Raw genomic sequence first — 23,278 nt, 5'->3', positions numbered from 1 at the left:
TTCCACCTACCTACTTGGAAATTGCCTAACCAGCTGATAAGAATCAAATTATTCCATTTAGATTTTTATACTAAATTAAATGTCATAATTCAATCTTTACTTATGGTTAGGTTCAGAACAAATTTTTATTTTTTATTTTCTTTCTTGAGTGTATTGTAAAATAAGTATATAGATAGATATATTATAGATAAGGAACATTTTCATATTTTCAATTAAATGTTAAAATATAAATTGGGTTATAGGTGGTCGTAATTGAAAGTTCAAACGCAAATTATATTATAGTTAATCAATTTAATTGATCAATGGGTATAAATCGATCCATTTTCAATCTTTTTGTGGTTGAATTTTTATCTGCGTAATTAATATTATAAATAAACTTTATTTTAATTAACCGTTCAAATAATTGTGGGAAAAATATCGTATGTCTTACTCTACCTGTGGAACACTATCTTCTTAATCTTATACATTATAAACGAATTTAAACTAAAATCAAAAATTATGTAATATTTGATCAGGTGATTAATTATTTGTATTTTGTATAATATTATTTAGATTTTAGTTACCATTAACTATTACCTAAGTATTAACCATTACGAACAATTATGAACAACAATTTATTATACTATATACACTAAATCAAAATGAAATCATCATTGGTGCAGTTCTTATACTAACATACTGCAATAACGTAACATAGTGAGATGGAACCTTTGTTTTGACTTGAAGTGTATCTTACATGTAAACCACAATAATATTATATCATGCTACATCATGCGTATTATATAACAATGAAATACATTTTCTCAAACAACACATACTTTGTATTATAACAAATATATTTGTTTTTGTCTTGTAGAAATGTCACTGTCCATGCAAAACATATGTGTGTCTATGAGCCACATCCCATGCATGTTAAGTCAACGGTGGCTGCAGTGGTAGCAGTCATAGTATCACCGAAGAAACATCATAATTTGACTGTTCTCGTGAGGAATAAGCGGCGTAGAAAATTGAGACAGTCGCCTGAGTAAATATCGTGAGTAGAAATCAGCAAAATATTTGCTTTTTTTCGCCCTTTATAATGCTATATGGCCATATGGGCAATTTTTCCATCGTCATGTAAACCACTGACGACACTTTCCGCCACCTCGTTTGACCCACTCATCACCCCGACCCCTGCAGACCGCGCCCCTATTGCCAATTTATTATCGAACAACATTTCGGTCCCTCCTGCGGTGGTGGTAGTGGTGACAGCGGTGGCGGACTCTTGCGGTCACTGTGTATATATATATTACCACACACTGTAATATAATTTGGTTCGGTTTATTTTCCGATGCAGTAGAAAGCCGTCGAATGAACGTAGTAACGAATTGAGGTTTAATTTTCGTTCGTCCCCAGTGCATTGAGACCAATCCCAAAGAATTTTACCACTTTCTCTGTTTTTTTTTTTTAGTTTTAGTTTTCCATACGGCAAAAAAAACAAATTCCAAGGGCTGATAGTAATAATTTATTTGAATTGTTAAAAATTGTTTACCACAGTAGTATAAGTTCATGTACACATTTTTGTATTATAATAACCGTAAATAAACTCTTATGACGATTTATTCAACATAATATTTTTAATATGTATTTTCCCAAGAACCATAACAATTTCATGTTTTTATCTGGCGTGGTAACGTGTACAGCTCGTATATTATAGCTCTTCGCTCGATAGCAAAATAGTGTGTTGTATAATCATAGTTCTTAACACAACGTTCGAATACAATATAAATAATTATATGTATTGTGTCAGCTTATTGCTAAGTGAGCTAAAGTTTTAATTTTGATTCAATTAATGTAATGATATTTAATTTGCTTGTACGCTGGAATAATGTGGAAATAGTAATTCTTGACATAATCTCTATGAAGTTAATCTGGACGGTGAATATTGGGTTAAATTCGTGTTGATACACTACCTATACATAATATACGGTTTAATTATTCTTGTCGGTATACAATATTATTATTTATTAAAAGAGATTATAATTATAAATTGTGGTTATTGTATGCCACACATAATAATATGATAATATTGTAATAATTAAATTGTATCAATGAAATTTATTACCTACGTACGTATACATTCATTCCGATCGTCACAGTCACAATCAGCTCATTACATTTATTCATCTTTATAGAAATGGTTCATTTTTAAAATTTGAAGTAACAAAGTCCCGCCTTGTATGAGTGGACGGTGAAGAGTACAGAAATTATACATTTTATTTGCTGTCAGCGTGGGAGGTAAATGGCTGTTATAGAATCCCCTTGGATAAAAAAAAAAAGGTATGGAATCCTCAAATTGTCGGAACCAGGGTAGTGTGACAGCTATGAATTGAAAAATAATTTATAATAAAAAAAGAAAAATGTAATTTGAGGGGTAGAGTTAATAGATGGTTAGTGGATTACAGAAAATGAACATTTTTAAGATATATATATCTATATATATTAATAATAATAATGACAACGTGCATCAAGGTAAAAATGTTTGTTAATTTATTAAAATATTAAAATCGAACTCAGTATTTATTTATATTTTATTTGAGTTTTATGTGAGGTTTCGTTAATGTATATATTGTTATACGCGTATACGGTTATTTCAGCTTATATATTATTTTTTATGTCTTAATAGTAGGTAGTAGTTTTAACTGAAATCTAGCTAAATATAATTTCAAAAATCACAAGTTCTGAGTAGTGATAATTTATTTGAAATAAAATTGTATCTCTATTATTACGCTAATTTAAATATAATTTTCAAAATAATAATATTATATATGTTTACTTTTATTTGTATGCATCTGGGAATTTAAATAATTCTGACAGTTACATAATTCATTATATAGTTCATTCATCGAGTAATTAATATAGGTGGATAATGCTTAGCTCAACAATACAAAATATAGTTGTTATGTGGTTTTTCTATTGTTGTGTCAAACAATTATTTCGAAAACGAAAATCCAATTAAACGATTAAAATTTAATTATACCAGAATGAACACTATTAAAAGTTAACTTAATTCATTACGAAATATTACTTATTATTTACTATTAAATATAAATATAATATATCAAGTTAGGTTTCAAATTTGAAGAAAAAAATAATTTAGCGTTTATTAATATACAAACTAAAAATTGGTTAAAAATTTTAGAAACCAACATTAGACTTTTTTAACATTCAATGATATCACCTCATGGTTATACTTTGTAAAGTTTAATACTTATTATTAAGAATATTGAAAAAATGAATTAGATACCTATAATATGAGTATTTAAAGTAAATTTTTAGGTTAATTATTTTATACATAAAAACACGAAAAAATTAAAATTTATATTTCGTATGGGTATGATATCTTTAAAGTTTATAATGGAAAAAAAATCTTATACGGCGATGATACAATTCGGTTAATGTGAAAACTTTTTTCGATTATAAAATTATATTGATGGATGGATAAATGAGTATTCGGTTATAAAAAGCTTGTGCTGTATATATAGTATTGAGCGCATTTGTATGATGGAGTTTGATTTTCGGGATAATATACGCAGTTTTCAAATATTCGGTGAAAAGTTCATCTGGGTTTAACCGTCATACTTTGCTCGGCATTTCCGACCAAGTGAACTTGCACAGAACTATTCGATAAAACGTTCAATATATTTTATTTGATTTATTAAAAATACCTCAACGGCCACGCCCGAATAATGTTTCCTCTTCGAAAATGGATTTCCTCCGACGCGAACGATAATGATAATAATAATAATATTTTAACCGACCATGTCGAGGAATAGCAACTTTGAAACAAAGTGAACAATTATTATTATTTCGGCGAGATATTTGTACAATAATTTATAATAATAATTACGTAGAAAACACGATTATACTCCCGTAATAAAAACGTTCTGTCAAGTCGTCCGCAGCAGTTTAATATACCATGTTGACGGCAGATTTGTATTGTGAATGATATATATAATATAGTATACGCTCAGTGGTTGCACGTTAATATCGTTTACCCAAAACACTGATAACACTGCATTATAGAGTCGTCATTTTAACCCCAAGTGAACACCGTTGATATGACGGAAGCACGTCACAATATTATTGTGAACATAGGAAATGCGTATCAATTTGAAGTTCTACTAATAATAATGTTTCTGATCACGATTTAAATTACCTATTATTAGTTGTAGTAGTAGTTATCGGGTGGGTGACGGTATTGCAGGTGTCTGATAGATAACAATATATAGGTACTTAGGTAATATACTATTGTCATATTGTATAGGCATTGTACTATAGGTAAAACTAAAATAAAGGGAGGTCTGACGCTAGCATGCATAGTAAAGTTTTTGTCTAAACAAAGGATTAGATTTTAACAATGATAATCAACTTATACCACTCACGGGTGATCACGAGTCATTTTCAATCACACGTGGTATATACTATATAGTATTATATCCTATAATAGGTAAACAATAAAGAGCATAATATGATACACAGATTCACAATTAAGAAATTTTGATTTCAAAGGAATGGATGATTGTAGAAAATAAAATAAATAATACTGTCCTATTTTTAATGAAACATTTGTACCTGATGGTGCTTGGGTAACTGACCACAGTATTAAACTGTATAAATTGTTAAGAGTATAAGTAATTATATAATATTATAATTTTTACTGCAGTACATTTTTGGTCGTTTAAAATAATTGATTTAACTATCTAATAATCGTAATGATATAAAAAAATATATATTGATAATTTTTGTACTAAAAAAAGAAGTAGCGTGGTCCTTAGCTCCCTCCTATCCTTAACCCATCACTTAAGACAAATTATAGTCACGATCCACGTGGACACTCATTGCCCGAGACTCAATATTTAGGGTTGTTGTGATGCGCACAACGTACATACACCATAAACTCGTGTACCTACGGAACGGAACCATCTTTTTCATATTATGATAGTATTATGTAATGTATAATTGTACTCGACTGAAAACCAAACGAGGGCACGAGGCTCGCATAAGTCTTCGTAAGTGTAGCTTAGACTAGGTTCTACCGTGATAATAATACGTATGCGAACGTCTTTTATTGTATTGAATAAATATATACGCCAACTCTGCAGTGGAAAGTAGACTTAATATATCGATATGAAAATTATATAATGTGCAATGTGTGCCCCTCTCGAACTTTTAAGTCGATATGATATAGGTACATAATAAATAAACACAATGCATATTACATATATACCTATGCATTTAGACGGGTGTATAACGTATAGAAGCCCTTTTCCGGCAGTGTATTAAAATATATCTGCTACCTATCGCAATGTACATAAACGTACTTATACCCGTATGGGTACGTGACCGAACGACGCGCCCCGCGGAATGACCTCCGAATTCCTTACATAAATGAGCCGGGCGAAACATCTCAGCAGACGTCCTCTATACCTTTCACGAGCGCCAAAACCATTAATCACCTCCCTCCCATCTCTCTCATACATAATATGTACAATATATTTCCCGTTTATCTCCGCGGCGCTCGTAATCGTTCCCCACAGCCATCGTCACCAATACGCGGCGGCCGATCAGAGGTCCAAATGCCTTTAGTAATGATAGTAATAATAATAAAAATACCAAAAACGAAAAACGAAAAGTCTCGACGACAGTCGAAAAACTGCTGCCACTGCGGTGGAGCAAAAATGCATTCCTTGGTCAAGCATATCGTCGGATTTTTATGTGCATAGTATGAGCCTTTTGATCATCGACATTCCACGCTCGATTATTATAATCTAAAATATATCTGCAGACAGTAATATTATATATAATGACCTGCCGTTTTTTTTCCGTTAGATATTTTTTATTTGTTTCAACTCAACACAGAAAAATGGAAAATTGAGCAAGGCTACCCCATGTATATATACATAATATTGGGTTCGACAGACTTCATAAATGATAAAAACGTAATAAATTCCACACAGGGGTTTTTTTTACCCTAGAACATTGGCCATGGGCTGTTGTGCACCGCAGTAGGAATACGTTTACATTCTATACTTTTGTGATGATTATATTGTTATAACTTATAACTTTAAGTGATTTGTTTTATCTATTTTTTTGGTAAGTAAAAAATTTAATGAGAATATAGTAATCTGCAAAAAGTTAATTAAATGAATATACTGAGCATAAAGTTTTTTTTAGGCAATCTTCAAATAGGTTTTGTTAAACTTTTTAATTTTTTAATTCCATAATTTATTCCAAACAAAGTTGTAAATTCATAGCATGCGCATAAATTTAGTAATTCTGGCATAGTATTTAAAACAACTTTCAACTTGAATACATTTATAAAATAACAAACTAAATTATGTCAACGTTTTAATGAAACATAATATATTTAAAATCATACAGATAATTTCACCGAATAGAATTGTAATATTTTAGACAAATCTGTCCAATTTGTGTTTAATGGACACTTAACAAACAGGCACTGCGCCGAAATGGTTATTTAGCTGTTTAATTTTAACTATGTACAGCAAAAATCGTTTGATTTATAGAAACTCGAACAATGAATTGGTTTGATCGATAAGATAGGTCACTTCAATTCATATTTAAACTGCTGGTGACAGACCACTCTCTGGTAATTTCCTCACAATCATATCACCAATGTAATAATATGACATTTATTATGATAAGAATTACTTAAAATCGTGTTAAAATTAGATCAAAATTTAACAATAATAAATAACAAAACAACCGTGAACACAATATTTTATTCAATGAGCATTATGATACGATAATATAAAATATATTTGGTACCTGTTGCCCTGAGTGTAAAGTACTTAATATAAACAGTGAAATGTCCCCGAAATATTGACTTTGTATAACTTACATGCAAAATATTTTAATATTACAATGACCGAAAATATTTTTGAAATCATTATTATTTTTTCCTCAGTGACATAATATTATACATAGCTGTATACTACTCGCCAGCCACTGCAGTTGGCACTCGAGATCTGAGTGTACATAGCAGCGGTGGCGGTGGTGGTGGTCAGCAAAACTTCAAAGTCCTCGTTATACGCCCTCACGGTCAAGTGCGATCAGAGATCTAGAGGACTCGACGACGTTTTCGGCCGTCTCCCGCGATCCACCCTCTTGGTGTCGAGGGTAATGACGGTGGTGGTAGCAGCGGTGTGTATAGACGCGTGACGGATGTGTGTGCGAGAAGTTTGGGGTACAAGTCCGTGAGCAGAATACGCTTTACGCTGCTACCGACTGAGGCAGGCAGGGTGGCACTGTGCGGCAAAAAGGGGGTGGGTGTGTGTACGGAGGGAGAGAGTGGCGGACGACTCGTGAATCGATATAAGGGTGGCACATACCCCTCTACCGCTATTACTACCGCCACACTACTATATTTATATACACAACCACCTCCGATGCCTCCATTCTATCGCGACCGCTACTGGTGACGTGGTGGCGATATGTACATAGGTGTACGCTAAAATCGATATCGGGCGGACACACGCCGTACGACTTAGAGGTTTTGTGGATATTTTGACATTCGTATATATATTATATTATGTATGGCGTAGCGGAGTGATGGCGTAAGGGGGTCGAACGTAGGATGGAGCTGATGGGTAGGTGAGCGGGGATCGCGATTGTTATAGGATTTTTGGTCGGCGCGATGTGAGGGCGAGGGGTTCAAAACTTACTCTCCTGCTCTGCGTGCACAAACACACAAAATATAGGTTTTTCTAATGACCAATCGTAAGACGATATTAAAATTCACGGTTCGCGTGTTCTAAGTTAGTTTTCCCAAAAACCACGGAACAGCATAATAAAACGGCCTCAAAACGTGGTTTTTACGTTCAATTCCGTATATATATATAATGTACCTATATTACATATATATATATATTACACATTATGTAGGTAGGTAGGTATACTGCGCTAATGTTGTAAAATAAAAATAAAATTCCACGCACGTGTGGTCATAGTTACACCATAGGGTAGTATAATATTATATAATAGTAGAGTGATGTGTACAGTGTATACGAAGCATAATGGCCGGACTTTTGGTGGCACAAAATGTTATTAAAAATTACAAAGAGCTGCTATAATGTCAATACAACGCCAATTAAAAAGTTTTCTTTTTAATATTTTAATACTTTGATAAATGTATACGATTTGTGTTCAAGCCGAATTGCTTTAATAAAAATAGTTCCGACATAGAAACGCTTATAATAATATTATTTTAAATATGTACGACTTTAAAACACGGGGAACCAAAATATATGTTCGATATTCATATTTTACACTCTCGATTAAATAATATTTATAAATGACATTATTCACATATCGATGGCGACACGGCTTATACCATTGGAAGCAAAAATATATTTTACGTCCATTGCGCGTGCGCAAAAACAGCTGTAACATTTATGGCAATTTTAATTCTAATTTTGAGGTCTAAATGACATTTTATATTTTTTCTTCTAAAATAAAGGGTCTAGACGACAAAAATAGGGAATAAACGACATTAGTATAATTTTTTAGGAGACAAGCGACGTTTATGGAAATTGCGTGGTGCTTGTATCCAAACTTTTCGTATAACTGATATTTCTAAGATATGATAAAATTGTAGTACAAGTGTACAACTGACATTAATTTACAATAATATTAGGTATTATCTTAATTTGTATTTGAAGATTAAGAACCCGTTTTACAATAGTTAAACTAAGGTTAAACCGTGGAATTCGACCGGTAAAATCAGTGGGTTAAGCGTAACCAAGGTTTGAACTATGATTGTAAAACGGGCCCTTAAGTCTTAAACATTTGATCAGAATTGGCCAAACCAATTATTTATGGTAGTCGGTAGGTGAGTTAAGTTTCATGCAAAATATTTTGTACTAGTAAGGATAGTGTTGTATTATAGGTATTAGGTATATAAAAATGAATGCACTAGCCGATTTTTGTTTGGATAGAAAAATTATTTATCTTATTATACAACTCATTAAGACCATTTTATCTAATTAAATTAAACGTCTCAAATAAAATTATTTTATTGAATAATATTAATATTTGTCAGTAGGTACTCGTTATGTTATTTTAATAAAGTTTCATATTTTTTTTTTTGCAGAAAATATTTGTGTACCTAAATCTTATTTTGAAGAACATGTGATATAGTATTATTTTATTGGTTTCAAATAAAAATGGTGATCATTAAAAAATATAATAATATAATTGAGATAAATGTATTAGAACCATCAGGTAAATTAAGTAAAAACAATAGGGCATAAGCGCCGTAGATAAATATAGTAAAAAAATAAAGGGCATAAGCGCCAAAATTAATTAACAAACTTATTCAAATTGCCGTATACATGTAAATAATAACCAAAAGATAATTAAAAATATGTATATTAAGAACATAAAACAAAAAAAAAATTATTCGACGAAAAAATTCCATATTCTTGCTGTAAAAAGTTATTGCATATCTAGAAGAAAAAAATTAAATCACGAAAAAAAGTTTTTTGGCTCTCCTGAAAAATATGAATTATGTCGCTTAGACCCTTTTTCCGTGTCACCATCGATCGTGTCACTATGATCATTAATATATCGTGATTAAAATACACGTACGTAGATAGTTTGTTTCAAAAATAATAATAACATAGCTAGGTACAGACTATAATTTTGAACATTTTGCATACTTATTACGTTTTTAGTTTAAACTTAACCACGCCCCGTATGAAAACTAAAAATAAAATAAAATATCATATTTTTTTAAAATGTGTATTGAAATACAAATTGATACAATTTAATAAAAATAAAAGTAATATGGAAAAAATATAAAATATACACAAGTATAGTAGGTATCGATATGTATGACACTTGAATTATATTGTTGTGAATTATTATGATTAAATGTAGTTTATTTTGTAAATTTAACATTTCATTTATTCTTAAAATATAACAATCAAACATTTTTTTTCTAATTTTCATATTTTGCTTAAAAAATATAAAATATACATTTATATTTATATTTATATACATTTGTTAATATTTACTTATAAATTATAACTTACTGTACTTAACGTGTATTAAATTTTATTAAAAATCCATTTAAATTACTTTTCAGCCAAAAAACAACGTCGTAAAAGTTTCTTAAAACACCGTCAAAAACGTTATTAACAAATAATAATATATTTATAAACAACTCGTATTTATCTTAAAAATCACAATGAATATTTCAATTTGTATAGGTACGACCTTTGTAACAAACGTCACCATCATGGTCTCAGTTCCTCAATATTATATTTTTATAAAAATGAAACCATTTTTTCTCCTGTTTTATAAAGGCAATAAATGAATTTAACTATTGTCATTATTTTTTGAATGTAAATACAAGAACAATTAATAATTTTATTCCTGTAAATAACGAGTTGTCAACATATTAGAATAACATGATGTAAAAAAGCTTACCAACAATAATTTTACTGGCTTCAACAAGCAACTATAGTGGGATGATTGAATCAGCAACCAGCATATAATTATAGAAGTTTTAAATAGGTACTATTTTGTCTCCTTCCCCCCTTTCGCAACTGATCGCTCACATTTTCACGGTTTAATAATTGTCGGGGTTCAGGTCATTCCAGACGTTTGTAGATCTGTTATTCACACAATTTCTATATTTAACGTTAATCTTATATTAATAATATATACTATGTTCGTAGGTTTATTATTTAAATCGGTATATAGACGTTTTCGAGGTATACAGAGAGTGTATTTTAAGGTGTAACGTAGATTTACTGACTTCTACTATTATAATATTATACTGTATACTCTAGCTTAGCAGTAAATTGTGTTCTTGTAATACCATGAAAAGCGTGGCAAGAGCCAAGAAGGGGTATATAGTTCAGTGCTTATGCGCTTGTGCGTACTTACCTACCTACATATTGTTTCATATTATTTTATATACGAGGATAGTGCACGCAGAGACCGACTTTAACTCTACAGTGTAGGTACGGACACTGCCGCCTGTAAATAATTTAATTTTCGTTACATAACTATACGAACTAAACATGAATTACTCCATAGAAACGACTACTATACATTATATACATGGTACGACTATTTCATCACGAACCCGGCAATATTTCTAGAAAATGGAAATTTTTTTTGTTTTTTTTCGAACAATATACAACGTTACTACTATTATTATTATTATTATTATTATCATAACTTGTTTAATCATAATACAAAATTAAATCCTTTTTAAGTAGTACAGATTATCATTATGTATAACTTATAAAAATACAAAAAAATTCTGGTATTTCCAAATTTATTGTTCAGTTCTGCAATAAAATAATCAGTCTGTTTATATTGTCGACACACAAAGACGTGCTGAAATAGTGTATTATATAGGTACTCTCCTCTAGGCTATTACTATCTTTCTCTCAATTATGTATGTATAAATGTTTATTGTTTACCCTGTTTCTAGAAATGCAGCACTTTATTACTTCTACGCAGTGACAGCGTCATTAGAGGTTAGGACGTTAGGGTCCTATCGAAACGTCCCAAACTTCAATCGTCGTTCTAAAACTAAAGCAGTATCGTTTGTATAGATAGGTTCCTTCTCGAATTATTTCGAATAACGTTTTGCAAATAGCAATAATTCAATATTAACGAGGCAGGTAAGGTAGTCCCGATAGGTTGTCAAAATGTATTATCTTCATTATAAATCGAACAAAATAAATGATTTATTGAAATTTATACGACAATGTTTCAAGTTTAGACTAGGTATCAATAAGTATATTTTTATAGGTATTAAAATATAACCGTTTGGTAATTTAATTTTTGTTATTCCTTTCAAAATGCACATTATTGTTTATATAACTATAGTAGTTTTTATAATTAAAATAATAATATGTATTATCGCGAATAGGTTTACACAATAATACTATACTTTTTTCCAAACCAAACACAGCTGCTTGTATACCGTACTTATAAGTTATTTTGCAGTATAGATTGTAAAATCATTGGATTTATCTCTGATATTATCTAACAATTTTACACTACCGACCTGCAGGTACTATAGTTAGTTATTAAATAGACATTTTAGGATTTTTCAGCTCACTGGTATTAATTTATTAGTAAATGAGTAATATCATCCACCTAGCAAAGTTATATGAGATATTAATACAATATTTTAAATATTATAAAATGACTAAGAATATAATATTATTAGCGATTGGTTCTTGGAAAAAAATAGTTCAACCTTCTTTGGTAGTACTAATAGAAAAATAAGTTACTAGATGACAACAATAATATAATATTAAGTAAAATCATCCAAAATTACTTATTGTATTCAATAATTTTATCATTGAATTCCAATTTAACATATCCATTAGAATGACATATCAAGGACTTCAATGAGGTATACTAGTCACAATTTACAACAGATCAACTCCTCCGTTTGTGTTGCTTGTTAGCTATTATTATCTATCATTTACTAAGTTAATTTTATTTATTTTCATAAGTAAGCATCGTAATTTCAGATGAAAATAACTAAAATATTACCATATTTATACCTGAATACATACTCGACAATTATATAATGTAATCAACAAATTAAAAATATACACTTTTGAGTTTTGACTGATTAAAAATTATTTCTTATCGTCCTGAATGTCGTATTAGTGATATATTATAATTTATAATACCTTTGTTATGTATAGCTGTAGAGCTGTTTATTGACATTGCTTTATTTTTTTTTCTATGAATAATGATAACATATTTTTCGGTTGATCTTGAAAACATATAATACATGGTCCTTCATAAGTTACTATTATAGCTATTTAAAAATATTCCACGGATTTTATTTTGCGCATTTGAAGATAAAATGTTGCCAAAATTCATTATAGTTATAAACATTTGGAAATCATTTTGTAGTTAAAAATGTATAAAATATCCAATTATTATAATATCTGAGACTTGACCATTTAATACAAAGTTTCTTAAAAGTAGCTTAATTTGAAACCAGAAAATCATAAAAATATTCTTCCAAATTGAGTTAATTTGTTGTGATTAAAAATATTATTTGCGGGGTTTTGAGTACTTAGATTATTATTTTTTTTATTTTTATTTAAATTAATACCGAATGATTAGTGGGCCTCACTGAGAAAAACTCGTATTATATGTTATATACACAATTGCATATTCAAAACATTTAGATAAATTGTATGCTATTTCCTATTAATACCACTAACTTACACGTACTCCATTCTACGGTAAGTCGGTATCGACTCAAAAGGTAATAAAAATTAATTCAACTTACCGTATCACTATTACTAATAGTAAAATAAATTACTATAATTAAAAGTAATATTAATATATTATGTTATAAGGCTAGGTTGAATCTATGAGTAAAAAATGAAACTAAATAATCTTGAGCAACTAATTTTTCCTATTTGTGCAACTATTTACGACTGATATTGTTACCACAGCAAGGCGATGTTGACGAAATCATTGTAATATGCAGCACTGAAAGTTATAAAATTTACCACTATCATAGTGGTGTGAATGTCAGACAACGTTTTGAATGTTTTCACCCTTTTTCGTTAAAAAATATCACGTACGCGTGAAGTCATGTGAGTGTGTATGTGTGAGAGGTGAGAGTCGTTATCGAGCGTGGTAAAGATATACCTCCCTCTCCCCCTTTCCCGTTATTTGCTCCGTCACACTCGAGGGTCTGAGTTTATTTGTTTAAAAAAAATTACTGACTGGGTCTCGGCCAATGGATACGATGATGGTTGATGATGTGGCTGCAACAACAACAAAAAAAACTACTATTAAAAACCTCTTTTGTCGCTGGAAATGTTGTTTGTACAAGCGAGACGAAACGTTTTCATCAATGACGGCCATTATAATTAGAATGAAGATTTTTCGAACGCAGAACGGAAACCTGTACCTTATTATAATAATAATCAGGATTACAGTGTGGTATAATACATGTGGTATACATTTAGTATAGTTGACAAGCTATGTGGAGGGCGAATGGGAGTTTTTAAATGATGCAGCAGCGTTCGTCGCGTGTTGCAGTGGCCTTTCGTCTGGCAATGTTGTGTAGATACGCGTTTGGATATTGTGCACACGTCTCATTCGCTTCGTTAGTAATAAGCCGATCTCTTCTTTTTCATTAAAATCTAACTCGTACTAAACGGAATAAAGGGTTCAGGAGCTATAGTATTTAATCAACTCTTTCAAAAGCACCGTAATAACGAGCCCATTTAATCCTTTCAACGATGACTTTCAGTAATAATCTGAAACGAAAATGTGATATCTCGAATAGGAATTTAATAGTAGAAAATAATCCCGATTCTCTCGAACAATATACCGAGCAAAATCGATTCATTCAATATTGACGTATACAATAATTGCAGTAGCTGCATAGTCACTGGTGTGCAAGATGGTTATTGAAACCTTCATCCTTTGTATTTTATGTCATCAGTAACCATTCGAATAATCACATACGCAGCGTGCTTCGACACATAGTCGTTTCTTTTTATCACCAAACTGTGCTCGAGAATAGTTGTTCAAGACAGTCGAGGGATGAAATCACTGAGAATATTTCTTATAGGTCTTTTATTTCGTATTCTCAAAAATAATTTTTTTTCTAAAGAAAACCTATATAGACTATAAAATATTTTTGTGATGCAAAACGATATCGTATAAATACTTGGATGTATAAAAATGAAACTAAATGATAATATTTAATGTACCTAAGTAATGTAATAATAAATGGAATTGTGATGGTGAATGCCGACTCGATATTAAAATATAGATTTCTATTGTCGCAGAAAATAATATAAATGATCATTTAAGGCGAATAACACATTCAACATATCGATAAGACGGTTTTTTAATATCTATAAAATATAATGTTTTCTTAATGTTAATTGTTTGTGAATCGTTATTTGTTTGATATATTTTTCTAATCTAATTTCGTCTGGTGTTTCAGAATGGGGTGGGATATTGGCGTGTGGGTGATACGATCCACGGCCGAGGTGCATCTGGGTTCAACTGCAGACATGAGGACGCCATGTTAAGGTTTGTCGGGCGTAGTGGTACACCCGCATTAATCGGAGCTTGGCCCTCGAGGGTAGCGTTAAACGGTGACTGCAGTGGTTTCGTTCTGTTCAGGTTAACATGGTAGGTGGTCACCAGCCGCAGTCGACGGGAGGCGCCAACTGCACGGGCACTATGATGAACATACTGAACATAGACGCCGAGAACCGGGTGGTGCTGAACGTCGGCGGCATCAGGCACGAAACCTACAAGGCCACCCTGAAGAAAATACCCGCCACAAGATTGAGCCGGCTGACCGAGGCGTTGGCCAACTATGACCCGGTGCTAAATGAATACTTCTTCGACAGACATCCCGGCGTGTTTGCTCAGGTCCTCAACTATTACAGGTGAGTGGTATATACTTTATATTACTATAATAATGACCACGATACCTCAACTATATTCCACGGAAAATCGTAAAGTAAAACGTTCGTACTTTTTATTTGGTATATTATTATAATATACGTGAAGATATTTTAATGAAATATTAACTATTTAGTATAAGTATTTACAAATTACTTAGTTACAACTATCATATTATGAATTTATACATAATATTCAGACTTAAGGGTGGACGAGTTAATGGAAAGAAATAACTCAAGTTTTTTTAAGTGAAATCAAAGCATTGAACTTCAAATTATCATTAAATACTTCACGAATAATAGATTTGACTCAATAAGCTTAAAGTTAAAATGAATAACCATAATTACTTTGTTCAATTAAAAAAGATAATTATTTTTTTTCTTTTCATAATCACGCCTGTTCTACACAGTACACATAATATGGATTGTGTATAATTTCCCAAATGTATCTTTAAAATATTATATAAAAATGAATGTTTGTCTGTATGTTATTGAACTCCTCCTAAACTGCTGGACCAATTTTAATGAAATGTTTTGTGTGTTATTGAACGAGTCTCTGGTATATTATTGTATAATTGTATATTGTATATTGTATACTGTATAATTGTACAGTCATATACTAAAATGATAGTGGTGTATACAGCGTGTAAAAATGTAAAAATATAACTTGATTTTGATTATATCCACGGTTATACAAATATTATAACTGTGATATACAAATCTATAAACGACATTTTTGTATTATAGTTAATTATAGTATTTAATTAATAAACTGGCATTTGGCTAAAGTTAAGTTATTCACATTGTCACTTGAATTAGTTACGTTATTAATTTGGTTAAAAATTACCCTTCTATCCAACTCGATGTCCGTATGTATACATTCCGTTATGGGTTAAAAACGTGTCCAGATTCGTACCTATTTAATAATATAATAGGTGATAATATAATATATATATACGAGTACAGAAATATTAACGGTCTATATTTTAAGCTGTGGATCAATAATATTTATAGCTACTCAAAGATTATATTACTTTACTGCAGATTTCAATATAGGTACATGAATATTAGGCTTATGGAATTTACATTTAAAAAATATATACTATTGTGGTCTGCGTGTATATTATTATTATATGTAATCAGCTTAAACCAAAGCATGGTGATTCCGTCCGCAGCATTAACTCCTGATCGGATTTAAAAGTATGAAAAAAAAAAAACAATAATAACGTTGAATAATGTATAATACAGTAGGTATAGAAATTCACAATATAAATACATTTAAATTGCACATATAATATACATAGTACTATTATATTATATAATACTATATATATATATGTATGTGTGTGTGTGTGTGTGTGTGTGTGTGTGTGTGTGTGTGTGTGTGTGTGTGTGTGTGTGTGTGTGTGTGTGTGTGTGTGTTATACCTACCACATGTTAATGCATCTGAATATCGATTTGTGCGATTTGTTGGTTTAATGAAATTAACCACCACTATATAATATTATATTGTTACGGTTACCCACAAGTGTATATAGGTTTTTTGGTTTGAAACAACATCTATATTTTATTAGTCACCGGTAGTCTTTGGCCAAATTAAATCGTGGTCGTGTGTAGTGTGTATTGTGTGCAATGTAACACTATAAATGTAACTCTTTTTTTTAAATTAATGATGATTTTTTTTCTAAAAAATTAAATTCTATTGAAATAAACAATTTGTATATATTGTAGAGTAAAAGGCGGTTTCTAAATTAAAAAACAAAAAATACTCATAAATAAGCGACATTTAACAAATTATTATTATAACATACAATGTAAAATTTGTGTATGGAAATATTTTTAATTTTTAATCGAACATTTAAAAGTAAAACATCTCCAAAAGTAACATGGAAATGGTTTTTAATTTTAACCCCATGAATATAATATCATATATATAATATTTTAATATATTATATTGCTCACATAGTGTGTCTTGTAGTATATTATGTAGTTGCGTGTTCAGAAGTTTGTTTTCTTATTTTATTTATTATTTTTTGTCAGACAGTGAGCTGTCGGAATATTCCTTTATACTCATCCATCTTCCATAAAACTCTCACAACTCACTAAATGCCTACTTTATGTCAATCATTGGTGTTATAACTTCGTTTGGTTTAAATTGTCTCGGTGCAGTCATAGTAAAAATAATAATATAAAAATGACTTTTCGGAGTTAATATAAAAAAAAACCAATAGGTTTTCCACGTAGAAATCTAACGAGACAAGTTTAATTTATTATTCGTACACAACCGCTTACACAAACAAGCGGACCCACCCACAAGCCACAACACGAATTAAGTCAAGCTTTTAACTTCATTCTTATTTCGTTCTCCTTTAATATTTCCGATAAGTATATTTTATAATTATACTATAAAATAATGTGCTTACTGTTTAACACCATTGTGCCTCGTATCTTACTCCTACTATTATCCGTCCGGCGATGGCGTGATGTGACGTAGTTATTTTTCGTCTTTATCTTGTTACAGCACTGCTTTAGCTCGTGTAAAACAATAATAATGATAGAAATAATGTACCGACAGCGCGCGCAAATTGTGGATATGAGTTATATCTCGCCGTCAGAATTGTAGAAATATCGAAAAATATTGGATGATTGTTTTAAAACATTTTTAGAATTTATAGTAGCTATTTAACATTTTATAACAATTATCAGGGTATGATTTGAACTCGATTGTACTTGTGTTTGATAGGTTATTTATAAACTAATTTCATAACTTATTAACGGATGAAATATCAATTTATTTAGAGCATATATGTTTGCATAATCGGAGTTTTTTTAATATTTGAATGACATATTTTCTGTTTTTAGGGTTCATTAGTACGTATTTGATGGTTAGTGAAATGTTTAGTAGTTCTATAATATTTAAAACTTTATGTATTAAAATAAAGGCATTTATTAGTGATATGAACTCATTTTAAGTGCCTATATTTATAAACCATGTTACGTTATATAGTATACTGACTTTGATCTTACATTTGATAGAAAAAAAATGAATTACTTGTATTTTCTAAGATATTGCTCGTTTGACGATGAAAATATAATCATACTGTATATACGTAAAAATATTAATGGCCAAATCCCTCTCCGCTGTATCAGAAGTAAAAACTCCCGGGAGAACTGCAGTAAATAATAATAACGTAGAATATCGTCATATCATCATAGTATCGTAAGTGTCAAGCGCGTAAAAAGAGCTACATTTTTATGCCTACGCGTAAAAACGGCGGTTTTAGTATTTTCGTTTTTATTTCATTTCCGTTCTGTAGTATAGGTATGTATGTTATTAGGGACATTATGGTTAGATTAGGTTGGTGTCGAGGTTATCATTTCGATGTATTATTATTATTTTCGTTTACCAAACTGGTGGGAGGTATAACGCAGATTTTCGCGTGACCGATAAAAACCAACACCGGCGCGAAAACTGACGATAAATCGGCGAGATATTACTGTCGTTTCTGAACCTATGTAGGTAATAATTTTTCTCCTCGTTGGGAACTGACGATTGCTGCAGTCTATGCTGTACGCAATATTGATCCACCGTGTTTGAGCTTTTTGAAGAATCTAGACTTAATTTGTGAACGCGTAAATTAACGTTAAAGAGATTTATTTAATAACTGTTTCAGTGAACATTTTTCCAAGGGTAAAATTATTCACTGAACATTTTTACTAAATCGAAATTAGATAAACATTCGTATGTCACGTTACGTTAGTGAAAGATTTTTAATGTTTAAAATGTATATACCTAAACAAGAAATGCTTTCGTCGATCGTTTAAGTACATATTTTATTTTTAGTTAAAAATAAATTCTTGAGTAAACAAAATTATCTCGAACATTGAATATTGTCCAAACGTCCGTATAATCTATATAATTTAGAAAAAAACGTTATTTTTATATCCGTCTATGTATACCAACGTAATTAATTAGGTACTCTGTATATTTTGTCGGTGTTACAAGACCGGATTGCAACCGATAGGTGTTATTAAAATGTTGTTATTTTTTTACTGGCTTTTTGTAAAATACTTAAGTTCAAAAATAATTAACAGTGAATATATAATAATTCTAGTTGAGAAATAATAGACTTAATTTCAAGTATATCAATATTTTATAATTATGTCTGAAGCGAAAATTCAGTTTTTAAATATTATTTCTAATGATAATAATAATAGCAATATTGCTTTATTTTATTTTATTCAGCTCATCTGTTTTTCGTTTTCATTTAATTAACATACCAAATGATGTTTTTGCAAAGTTCTAAGCTTACAATAAATATAAATACCTAATGATAAATAAACAAAGAAATATCTTCTTTGTTAGTTGGTTGGACTTCTAGGAAGACTTCTAGGAATTACCATACCAAATGTTTTCGCAAAGTTCTAAACTTACAATAAATATAAATACCTAATCATAAATATACAAAAAAATATCTTCTTAGTTGGTTGTGGGCGTGGTTTTTCCCTAGGTTTAGATGTTTTTTCGCCGAACTTGTAATGTAGAGTTCCTTCGGCTTTATTTATATTAATGTGTAAGTTTTTGTATTGGTTAATATTATTTGTGTTGGTAGGGAAATACCGTGTCCTGAGCTATTGTTTGTTTTATATTAACTAAGATGCTTTGAGTGCTATTCATAGGAATTTGTATTGGAGAAATTGCAATTTTATTTCGAGGGAAAAGCGGCAGTCCATATTCTGAGCATGCGTAAGAGAATAGCAGTTTTATAATTGTCATATATTTCAGTAGACCGCGCATTTAATTTGAATGGTTGAAGTGTAGTTTAATAGGGTACCTATACCTATAGGATTCTTATTCTTCTGTATCGTTGAAGGTTTAGTTTTTTTATTGATGTCGTCACAACTTAAATACGCATATACATGATGTCCCGTTATGTTTCAACTTAATATCTTTATTGCTTTATGTATTATTGATCTTTGTGAAAACTGTCACATGGTATGGCGGTGATATATTATATTATATCATCGCCATACCATGTGACTTTATTGCACACTATATTATGATTTTTATAAAGTGAGATATTATTTTATATGAACTGTTTTGTAGGGTAGTTCTTTTATTATATAACGCATTTTAAGTATATACATATATTAGAACCAACGACCCGAGTTTAATATAATAATATCACAAATCCCTTCACCTCATCTAGTCATCAAAAATGGTCTTAATATTCTGGTCGTCGGGGTCATTATCATTGGGGAAAAATGAGAATTTGCAGATGATGACGATTGTTTTCACCTCAAAAACTCTTCCGATATATTAACGTTGGTGTTATGGAATTGTTCTAAAAACGTTCGTGAGCCCTCTTTCCCACTCCAACACAGTGTCGCTACCAATACCCCCTACCCTTCTGGAAAGCCAACCAAAATATCCCAGTTGTTTAATACGCTTAAACAGCAGCTGTCAAACATAGAAATTGACAAGTTGTCAGTCTATCGGCGAACCCGACAAACTTGGTCATACCATAAAGAATACGTATATGTATACACATACATAAACGTTCCATAATATACATATTTTATATAATATGTTTGTGAGGTTTTTAACATACTATTGATTTTTAGTCGAAAACAGACACACACCCAGATACATAATATATTATGTGAGTTATTATAAATAATATTTATATATGAAAATGAGAGAGATAGAAGAAGAAACAGAATAATGAAGGATTTTTTTTTTAACTTTGATATGTTTTATAAATAAGAAAAATTAATTTATATAAATAGAATTATACAACACAAAAAATAATAGTCACATTGAGCTTAGAAGTGTTCTTCAAATTAAAATTATATAAGTATAATAATATTACACTTCCAACTAAGAAAAAATTATTTTATGGTTAAATATATATTTAAAAACACATTAACCAAATTATTTTTTCAAGGAATTATTTAACATAAATCAAATATTATACTTTATACAAACCGCAAAAAAGTATTATTTGAAATCGTTTAACTATTTATTGTATACGTATAAATGGCAATTATTAGTACTCCATAGAAATGATACTTAAAATTTTAAGCATCATATGAAAGTTCTACAAGTATGGTTAAACGCTTAATGAGCCAGTTTTATTCTTACGACTAATACAAAATTTATCAACATACACAAAACATATGTGTGTGTGACATACATAACAATATTTTGTTGGAATAGTATATTTTAAAACAAATAAAATTTGTCAATGTTAAAGTTATATTAAAATTTTAACTTGACAGTTTTATGAAATTAATTATATTATTTTTAATTGAATGATTCAATATTAGTTTTCTGAATTCGCCCAAAAATGTCCATTCATTTCTGTGAAAATATTAAAACTTTAAAGTTATAATTTTGATTATTTTATTCTAGTTGTTAATTTAGATCAGTAAATTTAAGTACATTAACTATTTAATATTATGCTAGCAGTACGGTGATAGGATTCATTATTATTATTATATATAGTGATAACAATGCAAACAAGCAGAGCAACTTTTCTACTACATTCTCATACAATTATTGTTTCATCAAAGATAAACCACAAGCGTTGTTTCATATTTCCATATGGTATCGTATGAATAACCACAAACCCATTATTATGACCTATAAAAAATTATATTTAATGATATATAGAATCGTTTTAATCAAACTATAAAAAATTAAAATTATAAGACATAACAATATAAACTATTTATATATTATACAAACTAATTATAGGTACTTACTCCTGTTTTTATCTGTACTGTGGACTTGTTAATCTACAGCACAGGTATTATTACCAGGTAAGTACAAACTCGATTCTGTACATTCTAAATACACGAACCAACTATTCATGTGCAAGTTGCGGTGTTAGGTTAAGCATTGTGTTTAAATTATGGTTAAGTACTGTACAATGTATATGCATATATTATATTATTATTGTTTTATCTGTACTAGTTATTCGAAATACACTATTATTTTGTATATTTTTTTTAAATATGTCGATAAAGTCAATTGAATTTCAAAAATACTTACATAAGATCTTTTAATATAAAAATATTTTTAGTGGAAATTCATAATGACTGTTATTATTTTTATTTTTATTTGATAGCTACATAATTTCCTAAAGTAAAAGTATACATAATTAACTAATAGTTTATTAAATCATTTATTACACTTACAAACTATTTTTATATACACTAGAAAATGTTTATATACAATAAATATATATACAATATACTTCTTAAATGCATTAAGTCAAATTGGACTATTGTAAATGGCTGTATGAATTAAAAACTCAAAACCATAAATGTAATTGACCTTGACCTTTATACGGTAGCCCATCCTATATTGTGTATCACGTTACAATATGATATAGACCATTAACTCTAATTAAAAAACAGCTTTCATTTCGAATAAATAACGTAAGGCGTTTATTTTTAAAATGAAAGAATGAAGTCTGAAAAACGAATAAATATAAATAATGAAACATTTTTATTATTATAGGGTTAAGTGTTGGTTTATTACAGTGGGCTATTTCTGCTATTAAAATTGATATCCAACCATAATTTGAATAGTGATTATTCAAAAGTGTACATGTTGAGATAATAGAGACGAATCTCGAGATAAGAATGGATCAACTGCACAATATTCTAAGCAATATCTCAAAATCTCTGGTTCTCAAAAATATAGGAGAATCATGTACTTCTTGATGCATAGCCAGATAAATAAAATAACGAAACTTTCAGGATCTGAA

At 29.8% G+C, this 23,278-nt stretch overlaps 1 protein-coding gene across 2 annotated transcripts in view; it reads left to right on the top strand.

Moving 5' to 3' along the window:
• LOC100568906 (potassium voltage-gated channel protein Shaw) overlaps positions 1 to 23,278 on the top strand; it is a 155,416-nt gene that overhangs the window by 63,140 nt on the left and 68,998 nt on the right. For both annotated transcript variants that reach the window (XM_029491334.1, XM_029491335.1), the window contains exons 2-4: positions 857 to 1,033; positions 15,032 to 15,120; positions 15,214 to 15,485. In XM_029491334.1, the coding sequence (XP_029347194.1) occupies positions 15,220 to 15,485 (266 nt within the window). In that variant the 5' untranslated portion in view covers positions 857 to 1,033; positions 15,032 to 15,120; positions 15,214 to 15,219. The remainder of the gene's footprint in view (positions 1 to 856; positions 1,034 to 15,031; positions 15,121 to 15,213; positions 15,486 to 23,278) is intronic.

This window comes from Acyrthosiphon pisum, chromosome A3, assembly GCF_005508785.2.
Source record: "Acyrthosiphon pisum isolate AL4f chromosome A3, pea_aphid_22Mar2018_4r6ur, whole genome shotgun sequence".
Classification (NCBI taxonomy): Eukaryota; Metazoa; Arthropoda; class Insecta; order Hemiptera; family Aphididae; genus Acyrthosiphon; species Acyrthosiphon pisum.
This window is presented reverse-complemented; position numbering and strand designations above follow the sequence as displayed.